We start from the raw sequence: 15,154 nt of genomic DNA on the forward strand, positions 1-15,154 counted from the left end.
TATTAGGGTAGTATAGGATAACAAGTATATATTGTATGACAAAAAATTAATAGCAACCAATATTTGTGTTGCTATAACTTTATTAATACACTAACCATTAAATTTTATATTTGGTTAAGTCCAATGAATAACATATACCCCTTCCGCATTAATAAAGTTATAACTACACAGATATTAATATCCAAAATTAACACTAATCCAACTATTCTCTTATTTTATGGTACATAAACAATTATTTATATTTACTAAAATAACTTCCATAAACTAAAAATCACATGGCCCATCTCAACTGCAATTTGTCCTAACACTGCGAACGTGTTAATTACATTGTTACGGGTACATACTGTATGACAAGAAAGTGACATCTAATTATAGATTTTACCCATACCTTTGATATTCTGGAATTTTTTGAAATAATGTATGTAAATTGTAAATTTTGAATTTATATAAATACAAATTAAATCAAATAATTGACGTACTCAAAGTATTGACTTTGTATATCTGAAATATTGTGACCCACAATAAATTGAAGCGGACACTCTAGCTGAAACGCGCATGCGTAAGTAGAATTATAATTTGTTAGGCATGTGAGTAGTGTTATGTTTCACGCCAACTTAATCTTATCAATTTGATTTTCTTGTTGTTTGCGCTAGAGACAAGAATCACATTTGGCATGGTTTTTGGTTCATTGTGCTTGATTTCAGGCCTGATATTTGTTAGTGTTAGTGTTAATGTTTAATTTATTTTTGTGGATTTTGGAAATAATTTGAATATAGATTTTGAGAATATTTAAGAATTTTATAAATTTTTATGAATTGAATTTAAAAATATATCAAAAATTAACTATCCAATAAATAAATAAAATATCAAATTATACATTTTATTTTGAAAATTTATCTCTTTTTTCTTTTTAAAATGACTCCTCAAATTACTTCTCACCAATCAAGATTTATATAATTGTTTATCTTACTTATAAATTTTTAAAAATATAAAATATTTTAAATTTATTTTTCATATATATATATATGAAAAACTTATTATAATTTAGTTGTCATATCAACAATAAAGACAATCATCATTAATAATTTTTCAAATTAATTAGCAATGACCATTACAATATTAATAACCATTATATTTATAAATAATATTCATATTTAAAACTTTATTTTAAGATTTATTTTTTCAATAAGTCAATACCTATTATTTTTTTAAATCAATTATTATTCATCATTGAAAATAAGTTTTTAATAGAAAATTCCAAACTGAAGTCATTGAATTGTCGTGAGTGAGAGTGTAAAAGTCATCATTGAATTGAAGGAAAACATTTTTATATCAAGGGGTATGGTATTAAGGATTCAATTTTTCTGCACAATTTTTGGATTGCAATTGCAATATTTATGTTATGATTTTTATATATTTTTAGATTTTTCATTGTTAAGTTTTATAAGAAACCACTAATGGTCTGACATTGAATTCCTTTGTTCCAATTACCCTGAATTTCCTTCAAATCGTTAGATGGCCCATCAACACTAAATCCATTCAATATTTCACCAAATTAGGCTAAGTTCCTTACTTCATCTTTTCATTCTACTATCTCTTGCTCAATCTCAAATCCATGCTTAACAAGCTTATGTGCAGAAGGAGAGTTTTTTTTTCCTAATGCCACTTTGGAAATTTTCCTAAGGGAAATCATACAATCCCCTAGTACCTTTATTTTCTTTATCCTTTCCCTAATGGCAATGTTCAAACATTTTCACAAACTTGACCAAACTTTGTTGTGATCCCTAGCCCTTTTCATTTTCACAAACTTGACCAAACTTTGTTGTGATCCCTAGCCCTTTTCTTTATCCCTCTGCTGATGACAATGTTCAAACATTTTCACAAAGACCAAACTTCAGCTTGATTGTTTGTTGCTATCCCAAGCCCTGAGCAAAACTATTTACCATTGCAAAACTATTTACCATTTGTTCCCTGGGTAATAGATGACCCCTCTGCCTGTAATCACCTATTTTATTTAATATATATTAAAAATAGTTAGACAAAAAAATTAATATAGATTCATTTTATAATAATTTAAAAAATAAAAATCATTTATTTATATTACATGGGTATTTATTGTTTATTATAAAATTTGGTTTAAGGACATGAAACAAAATGAGTTTTAACAAATAAAATAAATTAAACTACAATAAAATAATTATTTAACGAATAAATTGAATTATAGTAAAAAATTATGTTATTTTATTTCATAAGGAAAAAATACTAATAATAAAATAATGATTAACCATACTAACAATAAAATAGTTAATGATTTAAATAACAAAAATAAATTTCATTTTTAATATTTATATTTTTTAAAAATATATTCCAGTGATATTTTAGAAATATGTTTAACAAGAACAATTACCTTTTAAACTAAATCTATTTTCACTTTAGAAAAATATAAAACTTTGTATACAACTTTTTCAAAACAAACAAAAACATTAAAATTAAATTTTTCATAGGCACATCAATTTGCCGATCAATTTTTTCACTTTAATTTAACTCAATTTAGACTAAACCACACCGCAGATGCTAGCTACTATACAACACTATCAAAATAAAAATAAAAATAAAGCAATTATGTAACACTTTTTAAAATAAATCAATGGTTGCTGCCAACACCATCATTGGTCCGTTTTGGAAGACAAATAGGATAAGAAATCTATTTTATATAAAAGGCTTGACGAGGACAGAATAAATCCAACCACTTCATCGAGTTTGATAAATATTTCTTTATCTAAAATTACAATTGGTTGTCAGGGGAGTTTGGTCGCTCAACCATTTCGCTGTGCATTTGTTGCTTTGCACAGGGTGGGCCCGCAGGAGCGCTTAGCCAAGTAGCAACTCTGTCATAGGCGGCACAGTGACAATGACATGTCAGACGTAACACACTTATGTATAGTAGAATAATAATCAGGCATGTTTATATGATTGTGAGGGAGTAGTCTAACGAGGCGGAGGAATTGTCCGGTTTCCAGTGTCGCCCGGAAAAACCTCCAACTCCAGCCACCGGACAATTCCTCCGCCCTCCGCCACCCTACGCGATCTCCACCCAGCTCCGCCACCGCGAGCTCCGCACCTTCCGCATTAACTGTGTCTGACAAGAGGACCGACTTCCATCGCTGTCTGCCGCCGTGAGTTAATTCCCATTTCAATTCGAATTTTCCGCGTGCTGCTCCTGACCAATTCGACCTGGCACTCCGCAGCTCCCTCCCCTGCAGTTCACCAGGTCACCAGAACACTCCGAAAACTCACAGAACGGGCTCGACTCGCGCTGCAGCTCACCATCACAACGGAAAAACTCACTGCGATGCTCTGCAGCTCACCACCTGCACCAGCCAAGCAAAAAACAGGCACGTTCAACACGTCAAACCCATGTGTGCATCATTCATTATACATCTGCACGTTTCATCTTCACTGGTCATTCATTGAGCCAAATTACACATTAATATTTGTTTATGTATATTCTGGCAAAGTCCTGAATTTGCATATAACAAAATACATACCATCCGGAAGTGGCTGAAGCATTGACTCAGAGGCTGACAACTTGATAAGAAAAGCTCTTAAAGCATATTCAAGGTCGTTTTCCGGGAAATCCAACCTATATGATTGATTCACCTTCAATCTGAAAACAAATTTCTCGATTGGTATTTGATTTTTGTCACTAAAGATGACTGCCACTCTCTCCACAATATCATGTTCAAGAACAATTTATTATTGCTCTCAATAACAATAAATCACTGAAAAGGCAATTTATAAAGGATGGAAGTTCCATTACGCAAGCAGCTAATTATAAAATCAAAAGAGTCTAGTTTTTCATCAGATTATCTTCAATTTTGATTGTTAACTTGAAAAAGGTATACGAATTTCCTATTTGAAATTTATACCCACATTGAAATGCTTTAGCCTTATTATTCGAAACTCCTTGATACCAGTTCATATCTGCAAAATCTTTCAGGTTATTTTAACTGAATGAAAATCAAGCAAAACATGTTTGGTATCACAAGTCCTTTTTCAGAGTCTTCCATTATGTTCTCTTCAGTACTCCAAAACATCAAATTCACTAATTTCCAATTCATCATAAAGGAAAAATGATTAACGAGGAATTCAAACCCTCCCTCAAGGGAGATCTGCTATCAGCGGTGACAAACCTTTAATTGCAGATATTCCAGTGCAAATGTTTGATGATATTATTCATCTTATGAATTCTCCTGCGAACAATAAGAAAGGGGTAAAAGTCCCTATGCCAGAATAAATATTTTGGCTCCCCTCACCAAAGAATGTAATAGATAAGCAATAAGAGGATGAAGATTCCCTGGCTGTTCAACACCCCACTAACATTCCCGTAATAATCAACATGGGGCAGCATGTTTGGTTAACATATGCATGATACCATTTATTGATCATGTTTTGTGTGGAGGTTCGAATGTCAGGATCAAATTTTAGTACAGTTTTAATAGACGAGGGCATCTTAAATGATGCACCAATGCCAACAGTGCACAAAATAGTATAGATTCAATATGAAGAAGAAGCTTTATTATTCATTAATCATCCATGATGAAGTTTTAGTCTGAGTTTCATAGAGGTTAGCATAGGTCCCTGATTGATTGATATGCAGACATTCTACCAAAATTTGAATTCAGAGTTAAGATTCAGCCTTAGGAACCACTGAATTGCAATCTTAGTAATTCTTGCACAAAAATGTTCTGCAATCGACAGGTTTTAACTGAAATGAATACAAGTACAGTATAGTTTTATTTAAACCAGGGTTTAATTAGGATTTCAAAATGTCAGCAACCAAGAAAGCTGTTGGCAGGCCTCTTGTAGAATGTGTTGATAAAACACATTCCACTCTGTTCACTTGATGTGACAAACAAAGGGTGCAGATGAAGACCAAGAACTGCAGAGGTGGTTGTATCTAGTACCAAAGCTCTTTTAGTAAATATAAAACCCTAGAATGTTTTTTCAGTTCCTATTCCTAAGAAGCTCACAGCAGTACCGTGATAAAGATCACAAACATCTTAAATAGAGAATAATTCATGAACACTTCCTGCATGTTGGGAGTGAATAAACCTAGGAAATGGTATACAATTAGCTCATTAAACTGTGTAGTAGTAGGAGGGCCATTGATAACCTACTCTGTCCTTGTGCTCTGTGCTCTAAAAATACAAAACTGTCAGCACTAGTATGATACTAAGGAGTGGAAGAAAGGACACATCCCAAGCTCCATAAATATTTTTTTCAACTAGCGTATTTATTGGCCAGCTCTCAACAATAGAATCTGGACTTAACATAAAAATTCATCAAAATGATGAAATCTGAAACTTGCATGCATCAACTTCTAGAAAGATTTGGTGTATTGGCCTTGCATATTGGAGGCCATCCCAATGAGCTTCAAGGCTTGCTAGAGTGTTTATCGCTACCACCAAACCTCATTTTAACAAGAATTCCCTTTAAATTCATAATATTATTCTAGTTCTGCCTGCTGCTTCATCTCCTCATCTTACTTTGAATATTTACCATTCTGCATAGAATAGTAACCCAAAAAATTGAGAAGCCTTTGTCTGAAATGTGAATACAAAACCCTACAAGAAAACGACAATCTTCAAAAAGCTTACCAGCTACAATTGAAGTTATATAAAACCTAAAAAATAGAAATATTCATATTATAGGCTATATTTAGTAGGCTAGATCTAGTTACTGTTATGTTTTCACCCATAGTTTTGGTCACAAGATATCTAAATGTCTTTGAGAAACTTAGGTTCTGTTATAAACCGCTAACTGTTTAAAGAAAACCTTTCTCCTTTCGCAAGACATTTGTTTTACCTTAATTTTTTAGGAAAACAAATCCAAATGTCGCAAAGTCTCCTTAACAGCCAAAAAATTATACCTATAAACAAGAACTTGAAAAGATAAATACCTTAAAGTTATCACTCAACTTAACAAAGCCCTTTTTGAGGCAATATTTTTCTATTTAATTATCATACTTGTGATTTGTAAATGTAGTGTTCAAGTTATGTTAAATCACAAAACCTTTGAAATTCATTTCTTTGGGATTCAAATTGCATTTCTTTCTTGAGAATCAAATAATCATCAACAATTTGGCACATTTCCGTTTCTGTGAGGACAAATGCATTATTTCCATTATAACTATAGTAATCAAGGCTCAAGGATATAAGTGGTTGTTGGTCAAAATTTTCCCTCTGGCTAGGAGGGCCAACAAAATGAAATCATGTTTTGTATGATGCTTTGTCAATTTTTCTCAATGCCTAAAGAAGCGTAAGTAAATTCCCCCTCCTGGCATGCCTGAGAAGGAAGAGTAGGAAATTTTGAATTTATAAAGAAAATGCATGCTTCTTTAGATATTAAGATGGACAAGATTATGAGGATCCCCTATCCCCCAATTGTAATAGAAAAGTTGTTCCAAATGTTGTTGATGAAGTTCAACCCTTAACAAGTGTAGTGTGAAGGAACCATTCATGTAGAGTGGTTGAATAAGTTTCTTGTGATGTTATATGACAAATGGATTTTCTGTCACACATAAGGCATATACATGAATCATGCTTTGCTTAGACAATGCTCTGTTAGTCTAGGGTTATGTGGTTTTTGGTGTATGGACAGTTGGTAAGGATAAATATTTTTAGAGTTTGCAAGCAATTCCAATAAAGTGGTGATTGCTAGATGTGTTTTTTGCAGAATAGTTGCCAGTATTGAAAGTGTTGCAGTGTAAATGAACACAAATTATTTGCTTTTTTGAATTATATATGATTGAAAAACATGTTGAGTATTAGGAAATATATAATTGTCTACTTGTTTAACATGAATTTATTGTTATTTTATTTTTCAGGTTTTTGAAGTGTAAAAAATGGTGCAAAAGTGGCGTTTATGCATTGAAGTGTCTTGCTTTCCAAATCTAGGTCAAGCAGTTATTAAATTCGTCCTTTACAATATGGCAACAAATCATTTATTTCATGGAAAGAGAGAAGTGCCTGGAATGACGACAAACAATGAGGCATATGACATTGCCCTTGTTGAAGGGCTAAAAGAGGCAAAACAACATGATGTCAATGATATTGAAGTCTTCACCAACTCAGAGTTGATATGTAATCAGATGAAAGGCATCTATCGGGTTCGGAAGGACAATTTACAACCTCTTCATAAGGAAGCAATAAATTGGAGTTTTCAATTTCAACATTTTACCATCAATCGCTCTGCAGATATTGAAAAGATGTCCACTGATATAATGTCCAAAGCATTTTTAAGCACTTATGTAGATGTCAAATATGACATAGCATCACCATCCACTGCAACAAAAATCATTGATCACCATCAATATAGATCCCCATTGTGCGAATGGGTTTTTGTTATCATTTTTCTGGGGTCTATCATAGCATGGTTCTTTCACTAAAGAAAAACCTGTTAATGTTTTATTTTTCCCCAACATGCAATGATTACATTTTTTTGTATGGGAGACAAATTTATGGACAAATGTTATATATTCCATGTACATGGACAAATGTATTTTGAGAAAAGTAACTGGTTCATGGTTTTGTGATTATCATTAATACATTATGGTGTTGTCTAACCCTTCCAAACACCTTCTCAGATCTTTAATGCTTGAGAGATATTGATATTTTATGTGATTTGTTCATTGGTTGTTGATCAGTAATGAAAGGTTTCTTTACTATGTTTATAAGGAATTTATTCTTAATAACACTATTATTCCTATCGAGAATAGAAATTCGTTTAGATCCTTTGCATTATTTTATAAAATGTGGATAAATATAGGGTAGTTCTGGTGTTTTGACATTGTTGTAGATTATGTCCGAGCTTAAAGTACTTAAATTTTCAAAATTTCGATAAGGATCTTAGAGGCATATTCCTAAGCATCACTTTGTTTGTGTGATAAAATAAGCTCTCACATCACAAACACCAAAGAGTGCACGCGATTACATTCAATGATACAACTGGTCCTTTCCAAAAAATGTCCAAGCCATGTAGTTTCGAAGATTGTAAATGTTTAACCAAGATGGCAAAAATTTTATTAAAGAACTTCAAAAATATAATTCTGACTTTGTTATTGTCAAATTAGATTTTCCATTCAAAATAAAAAATTTAGGTATTGTTGAAAGTAATCAAATCCTTTCTGCGATCTTTAGAAACCTGAAAATCAATTTGTCTAATGTTGTCCATATTGTTAACAATTTTGATATGATGTGACAGTTATCAGATCTTATGTTTTACAAGATACCAAAAGTTTCATGACAGGATTAAGAAAGTGCATCATATATAGCTTCTATTTATATTTCAACCATTCTTCTCATAATAAGGAATGAAAACAATTAAGAGAGAGCAAAGCAAGAAGAATCAAGGGCAACACTAATTTTGTTGTTCATTCTCAAACTATTTGTGAGAAAGTGAAACTAATGGTGAACAAAAACCATAAGCATTATGGGTAACACAAATTCTTCCATCATGATTTAAGCGATATAAATATTAACACCACAAGCATGATTAATGATAAAACCGTTTCAATGATAGTCCAAGCCATAGAAAGTTAATTACTATTTCAGAGAGGCATCAACAGGTACTTCATTCATGCAATGATTGCATAGAAAACGCTATCTTAACAACTTATTACACATGCAAGATTGTATTGCAATCATTAAATATTACAAACTAGTAAACCATCTTATTTCAGATGCTTAGAGATCATTCTAACCTCCCTCAAAATTCAGTTTATAGCCAAAAACTTACCTTTAATAAATATGATAGATATGACAATAATAAACATGAACAATCTGACCAGTGCAAGCCACACAACTCCATACTGCCCTATAAAATGCAAGCAACGATCATGCAAATGCAAAGCTATTGCAATATCCAACGACTGTAGTGGAGCGATCTTAATTACTTTTATGTCAGAGGCCACGTTCTGATGCATCAGTTCAATTTGTTATAGGTACACAAGAGCACCATTAAGTCCAATTTATTGCAGGTACAAAACACCGTTAGGTCTAGACAGCCCAAATGTAGCAGTAGCAGTCTCATAGCTGCAGTCTGGAAATTCCACTCTGAGGAAGAGGAAAACTCAATTAGTGCATCCATAACTTCATGAATTATGGTTCCAATGCCTATGGAATCCCAAGTGATTTTCCAGTATAATTGCTGAAGGAATAACTTTTCAGCCAGGTCCTCTTCCTCTTTCCAGTTCAGTTTCTTGAAGTTTCAGCCATTTTGGATGAGTAGATTTAATGATTCTACTCTTAGGTGTGATATTCCGATATGATTTCGAAGGGTATTTGTATGTTATTTCATCGATAATAGTTGTATGTTTGATTCTTCAGAATATTCACAAATTCTAATATGTAATAGTTGATGGGTTTCATGTGGAGGAAGCCTTTTTTCTCCCTTGATTAAAATGCGATAAGCAAGTAGTCTTCCAAAGTCCTTCACCAGCTGGGTGGCAAAGACAAATTTTAATTGAAAAAAACTTTTTATTAATATTTGTGTTCCTTTAAAGGTCAAACCAGTTTTGTATATCCTACATAACAGTTTTAAGGGATGGTAGTTAATGAGTCAGCCATTCTACGAATCTAAAAGTGTCAAAAGTTTGAACTAGCCATTGATGACTATAATCCTTGTTCTCCAATGTATGAGAAAATTGATTGCTATGACTAGAGATATATTTGGGACATTTGCAAAAAAAAAATATGGGATTGTTCATAATGTTTCAAATGGGTGTGCAACTTTACAAACTTTTTAGACTCAAATTGCAACTATGTTAATTTGATCTTGAATTTGGTTGATCTCTCTTCATTATTGTGTATCTGTCCAAGTTTTGGTATTTTAATTTTGAACTTATCATATTTTATCGTAATCATGCACAGCTTGAACAGTTTGTGTTTGCACATGATTGTGCAAATGGTCTCCAACAGAATGTTAAACTCTATCGAAGGGATTTTACCACAGGGAGCTTGTAGAAAGAGTGAGGAGATTCAGTGAATTTTCAAAAGGGCATTTTGGAGAGATAACATGAATTTACATTATGTTATTTTTATCAAACAAATGCACATAACATGGAAGGGAATAGTGCCTGAGCTAGTTGTAATTTGATCCATTCAGTTGTTATGGCTCTCTCAATGTTGTATCTACAATTCAGTTTGAAGGGATAATTGTTGTTGCACAATTAATTATCAGTTTTTGTTCCTATCTTTGATGGGTCAACTGCTTATTTTTGCTGGAAGGTATCTTTGGATATATGTACTTGTTATGTCTCAATTCCTTGAAAGTGGAACATCCACCTATGGCACCGTGTTGTTCTAAAAGTCATCTGACTTTACTGGAAAAATATTATGATTACTGGTTTGGCACCCACTAATCACTTAATTGAACTTTCCTCAATTAAATTTGGGATAGGCTTCTTAATATTTAGATCCAGGTTTATAATCTAGATGTCTAAGTTTAGACTCTTTTAGATAGTGTAAATAAAAGTTCACTCAAGCATTGAAAAAAAGCTCATTCTTTCAAGTGGGAAAGATGTAACTAGGCGTAAGGCAACAGTTATGATCCATATTCTATGGTGAATTGGAACCTACAGAGGACTTGCAGTTTCATCTTTCTATGTAAAGCAAGGGTTTTTACACTTCAAAGTTTGAGAGGAAATATTCACGTTGTGCAGAGTTTTTTCCCTAGTTAGAAATGAAACTGAGTCTCATATTGATTCAAATAAAGTAGTGCTGCAAGCATGTTTCATTTGATATTCTACTTGAAACATCCACCTTACTTACTGGTAGACCACTAGCCATTTATTTCCAGCAACGTTCTACATCAAAGGTGACATTCCCTTTGGTATGGACAAATACCTGCTGCAGCCATCCTCTCTACAGGGAGTCTGAGCTCATTGAGGAGAACAGTTTAGGCATTTTTTAATCCTTGTTTTCACTTCTAGTTGATGGGCATCAATATTTTTGTTATGATTCCATTTTTTACCATCTACAATGCCCAACTGAAGCAATTTATATTTGTCATTGGTGTCTAGGGGTCAGAAATGCAGCCCAAAGGAAGCTGTATGATGAACTAGGCATTGCTGCAGAAGATGTTCCAGTCGATCAGATTGTGCCACTTGGTCGCATACTTTATAAGGCTCCTTCTGATGGAAAGTGGGGGGAGCATGAATGTATGTGATGATTTCAGATTTTCAATTTTTGGATCAAGTGTTGGGTTCTGTAGAGTAAACAACATTTCTATATATTGCGTGTTTCTACCATGACTATATGTGTTTTAGAGCAGTTTTAAAATGTCAAATAAAATAGCTCTTTTTGATCTGTGTGTTTTATTGCAGTGGATTACCTTGTTTTCATTGTTCGGGATGTTGCCATGCATCCCAATCCAGAAGAGGTTGTTGATGTTAAGTACGTAAGAAAAGAGCAGTTGAAGGAGCTCATAAGGAAAGTAGATGCTGGTGAAGATGGAATTAAGCTTTCACCTTGGTTCCGTCTGGCTGTCGACAACTTCTTGTTTGATTGGTGGAATAAGGCTGAAAATGGCACTCTGGCAGAAGCAGTTGATATGAAAACCATACATAAATTGACTTAGAATGGTTGCGAAGCACCCAAATCCTTTTTTATAGACTCCAGGATTTGAAATCTATTCAACAATAATGGCATATTTCAGTTAAGGCGAAATGTACACATATAACAGCCTGTGGGATATTCAGCATGACTTAATGTCTATTTTTATTTCTATCCTTTATTTTCATTGGTTTGAAAATAGCATGCATATTATGTCACAAGCAACCATACTCTCGAGTCAATATTTATATGCCTATATTGTTACCTTTGTTTCTTGTTATGTAACTGTATTTTCCTGCTAGCATTTTTCTAATGCCCCTTGATCTTTATAAGCCTTTGAGCTTACAATATTTTGTTTTCTTCTTGCCTCCTTTATGCTTTCAAACATGCCTTTCTTTCCAGTGTCATGTTTGTGCTGTTGATTCTGTATCTCTTTGTCTTCCTTTCTGACAACTTTGATTTCCATATTTATGGTGTTGTTGACATGCGAAACAATGTTGATGAATTGTTAGTACATTGATTAGTAATCAACATTATAAATAGTTGATTACTAATCAATGTACTAACAATATGATTTATATAATATTTTAAATCATACATGTTAAATGCACAAGTAACATCTTTTAGGGCAATTCCAACAGCACTAAATTGTATGAACCTCCATGGTGATGACATCTCATGATGTTCTGCAATGCCCATGTAAAATTCTATTTGTGAATACCCTTGCAGCAAAACTTCTTGGATATACATTCCTTATACATTGATTGAGCAGAGCTTTGAATCTTGAAAGATATGAGGAAATGCAAGTTGCAGGAAGGTTAGTTAACCATTACTCAATTCAAATAATAGGCAATAGAATATTTACTCTCCGATTTCATTCTTTGAGAGCATCATAAGCCAAAGAATAGGCTTTTGGTTGCTGTAAGGGCTAGGACAAATGGTTCCTAGCACACATCTTCTGAATTTCATATTCTAAAGTCATAATAAGTATTCTACTCGAGTCATGTGCATGCTTAGCTGATAGAAAGATGAGAAAAGGTGGCAAAATGAGGTTAACAAATTAATAACTTTCAAAGTCAATGGGATTGGTGAGTAGTGAGAAGTGATAGTAACTGAATTGGACACAAGTATCAAGATGTGGATTTTTGAGAAACACGTAATCAGGCATGCAGTAAATTGGATAGGTTGCAGAGGTGCAATCCTTGGGATTTTACCAAGATATCTCAGCGATATTTAAGATACAAATGTACATGCTGGACATAAATATCTTCAGCACAGATTGTCCATTAGTTTCTCAACTCCAAAGTAAACAAGGTGACCTTTTCAGCACATAGTCAAACAAGTTATTGGAATCGTCTGTTGCATGTTGCAAGACCCATCCTTGCTAGATCTACTTTTTTATATTTTGGAGTATGAAGTTCTTATTGAAACCAATTTAACTTCCTTTGAATCTGGTACCTAATATTTTCTCAGTTTCCCATGGCACTACATAATGTAATTACGCCAAGAGGTAAAAATTGACAAATAAATTGCAACTTTAGCTACTGTGACAGACTGTAAAGTATAGCTCCAAATATGTGAGAGTTCGTGTTCATAACTTTACAGACAATGAAAGTCTCTTGTTCAGTGACTGTTCAATTAAATAGCATGCTTACTTTCTCCAGATTTTTACTCTTCGTGTGTTTTTCTGCTATTAGCTATCTGGCACTGGCATAGGTTACCGGAGTGCATAATTACTAAGTCATTCAGTGGCTCATGATATTTGTCACAATTTTAGAACATAGCTCTCTTGAAAGAGAAGACTTTTCTTGTCAAAATTTTATGTGAAATTCCAGTTTTTTTTCTAACTTCTTGAGTGAGGTGAATCTATTGAATATTCCCATCCAAAATGAATTAAATCTATTACCAACTAAACCTTGGCTCTTACACTCTAGAGTATACAGTCAATAATGTGCAAACCCATTACTGAAGCCCTGCAAATTCAGTAGAGGGAGGAATGGAAAAATGAGCACAAGATGGGAGAAATATTGGTGAAGAATTTATTAGGTGGTTAGAAGCACTAGATGCTAGATTGTAGCATCGTGATTTTGAAGAGGGACAAGAGAACCGTGGAGCTCAAGTCGGGGTAATTGATGTTGAGAAATGTAGCTCAGACAAGAAATTCCTGCACAAGCTTCAGTATGAATGCGGAGTGAGTGGTTTTAGACATTATGAGGAATGATGCAGAGGACAAGATGACATAGTGAGACCTACAATAGAGAGCAGCATAATCTACAGAATCCCAATCCTGCAATCGTCTCAACAATTTGATTTCCAGACAGATGCAAATTACTCACAATAGTGCCTTTTTCTGAGGTTCCATCAAAGAACTCCTAAACTTGTATTTTATTGATTACCAAATGGAGTGGAGCTGAACATCAAAAGTTTAGAAATATAACAGATTGCTAGAAAAAAATTCACTGCAATGGATTTCATTATATTCAATTTATTACAAAATGCTAGAACTGTTTCCTCAAGACCGTGGAAACTGCCACAATATTGAATAATACTTCCCTTGTGCTTCCAAAGCATCATTTCATGTAATGATGCCTATACAAAAGGTAAATTAATCTATCATAGCTTTATCACTTCCTGTACAACTGGAAGTCGAAAAACCATGGACTAGATAAAATACAAGCCTTCAACCATGACCATCACTTCCATGATGCATTTTACAACAAAAAATATTTGTATAGATAAACATTGTGTGCTTGGATGAGAATTGCATGCTTGGAAAAATACCACATTGTGTGCTTGGCTGACAATTTATGTCTTCCACATTGAGGTTCAATGCATGGACAATCCTGATTGGAAGCAGAACTGTAGATTAACCTAAAAAAAAAAGAGCATCCACGTTAAAATTTTGAAAATTAATCAACACCATCATTATCCTAGCAGACCATAAACTATATGTGACCAGGAACATCAACACACATATATACACGAGCACACAAGATCAAAATAAACACTTTCACCGAACACACAACTAAAAGATAACAACCGACATTGATTTGGGCAATAGGACAGTTAACACTTTATCACAAGCATAAAAGGATAGAACATCGTTCAGTGAATATCAACAAATCATGAAGAGGGCATGTTCAAAATAACATAAAAATCTACTATGCTATCATATACTATTCCATGAAGGCAAAATCAGCTTGATGAAGTCATGAAAATCCAACGAGATCTCTGACTAGAGGCAAGGAGCAAAAAATCCAACAACAAAAAACGCAATGATAAGGTTCAAACCTCATTGGCCTTTCACCATCTAACCATAAATTTATAAAGATGTAAAATATAAATATCTATAAATCTAATAAACATCGAACCATGAACATAGGTATGAGAACATAGTAACTACATGTTTAAGTATAAAAATCAAACATGTTGCATGAACATAAATAAGTAAAGAGATTCTATTTGACAGCCAGCATGATGGATAGGGAAAAAATAACAGCATGAGCATGAACAGATTATGAAAAAGGTATTTTCATAAC

At 33.3% G+C, this 15,154-nt stretch overlaps 1 protein-coding gene across 1 annotated transcript; it reads left to right on the top strand.

Annotated features, from left to right (window-relative positions):
• Positions 1–10,260: 10,260 nt before the first annotated feature.
• LOC149163703 (isopentenyl-diphosphate Delta-isomerase I-like) lies at positions 10,261–11,883 on the top strand. The gene is made up of 4 exons (XM_089429233.1): positions 10,261–10,289; positions 10,839–10,963; positions 11,084–11,221; positions 11,387–11,883. The coding sequence occupies exons 1-4, from the start codon at positions 10,261–10,263 to the stop codon at positions 11,638–11,640; spliced, it is 546 nt and encodes a 181-aa protein (XP_089285359.1). The 3' UTR covers positions 11,641–11,883.
• The last annotated feature ends 3,271 nt before the right edge of the window (positions 11,884–15,154 follow it).

This window comes from Pinus tabuliformis, chromosome 5_1 (genome assembly GCF_031772625.1).
Source record: "Pinus tabuliformis cultivar Carrire ecotype Pingquan chromosome 5_1, CPIR1, whole genome shotgun sequence".
In the NCBI taxonomy this organism is placed as follows: Eukaryota; Viridiplantae; Streptophyta; class Pinopsida; order Pinales; family Pinaceae; genus Pinus; species Pinus tabuliformis.

Coding starts and splice junctions, on each gene's coding strand:
- LOC149163703 (XM_089429233.1), top strand. CDS start 10,261: ATGGGTCAACTGCTTATTTTTGCTGGAAG. Junction 10,964..11,083: donor CATTGAGGAGAACAGTTTAG/GCATTTTTTAAT, acceptor ATTGGTGTCTAG/GGGTCAGAAATGCAGCCCAA. Junction 11,222..11,386: donor AAAGTGGGGGGAGCATGAAT/GTATGTGATGAT, acceptor GTTTTATTGCAG/TGGATTACCTTGTTTTCATT.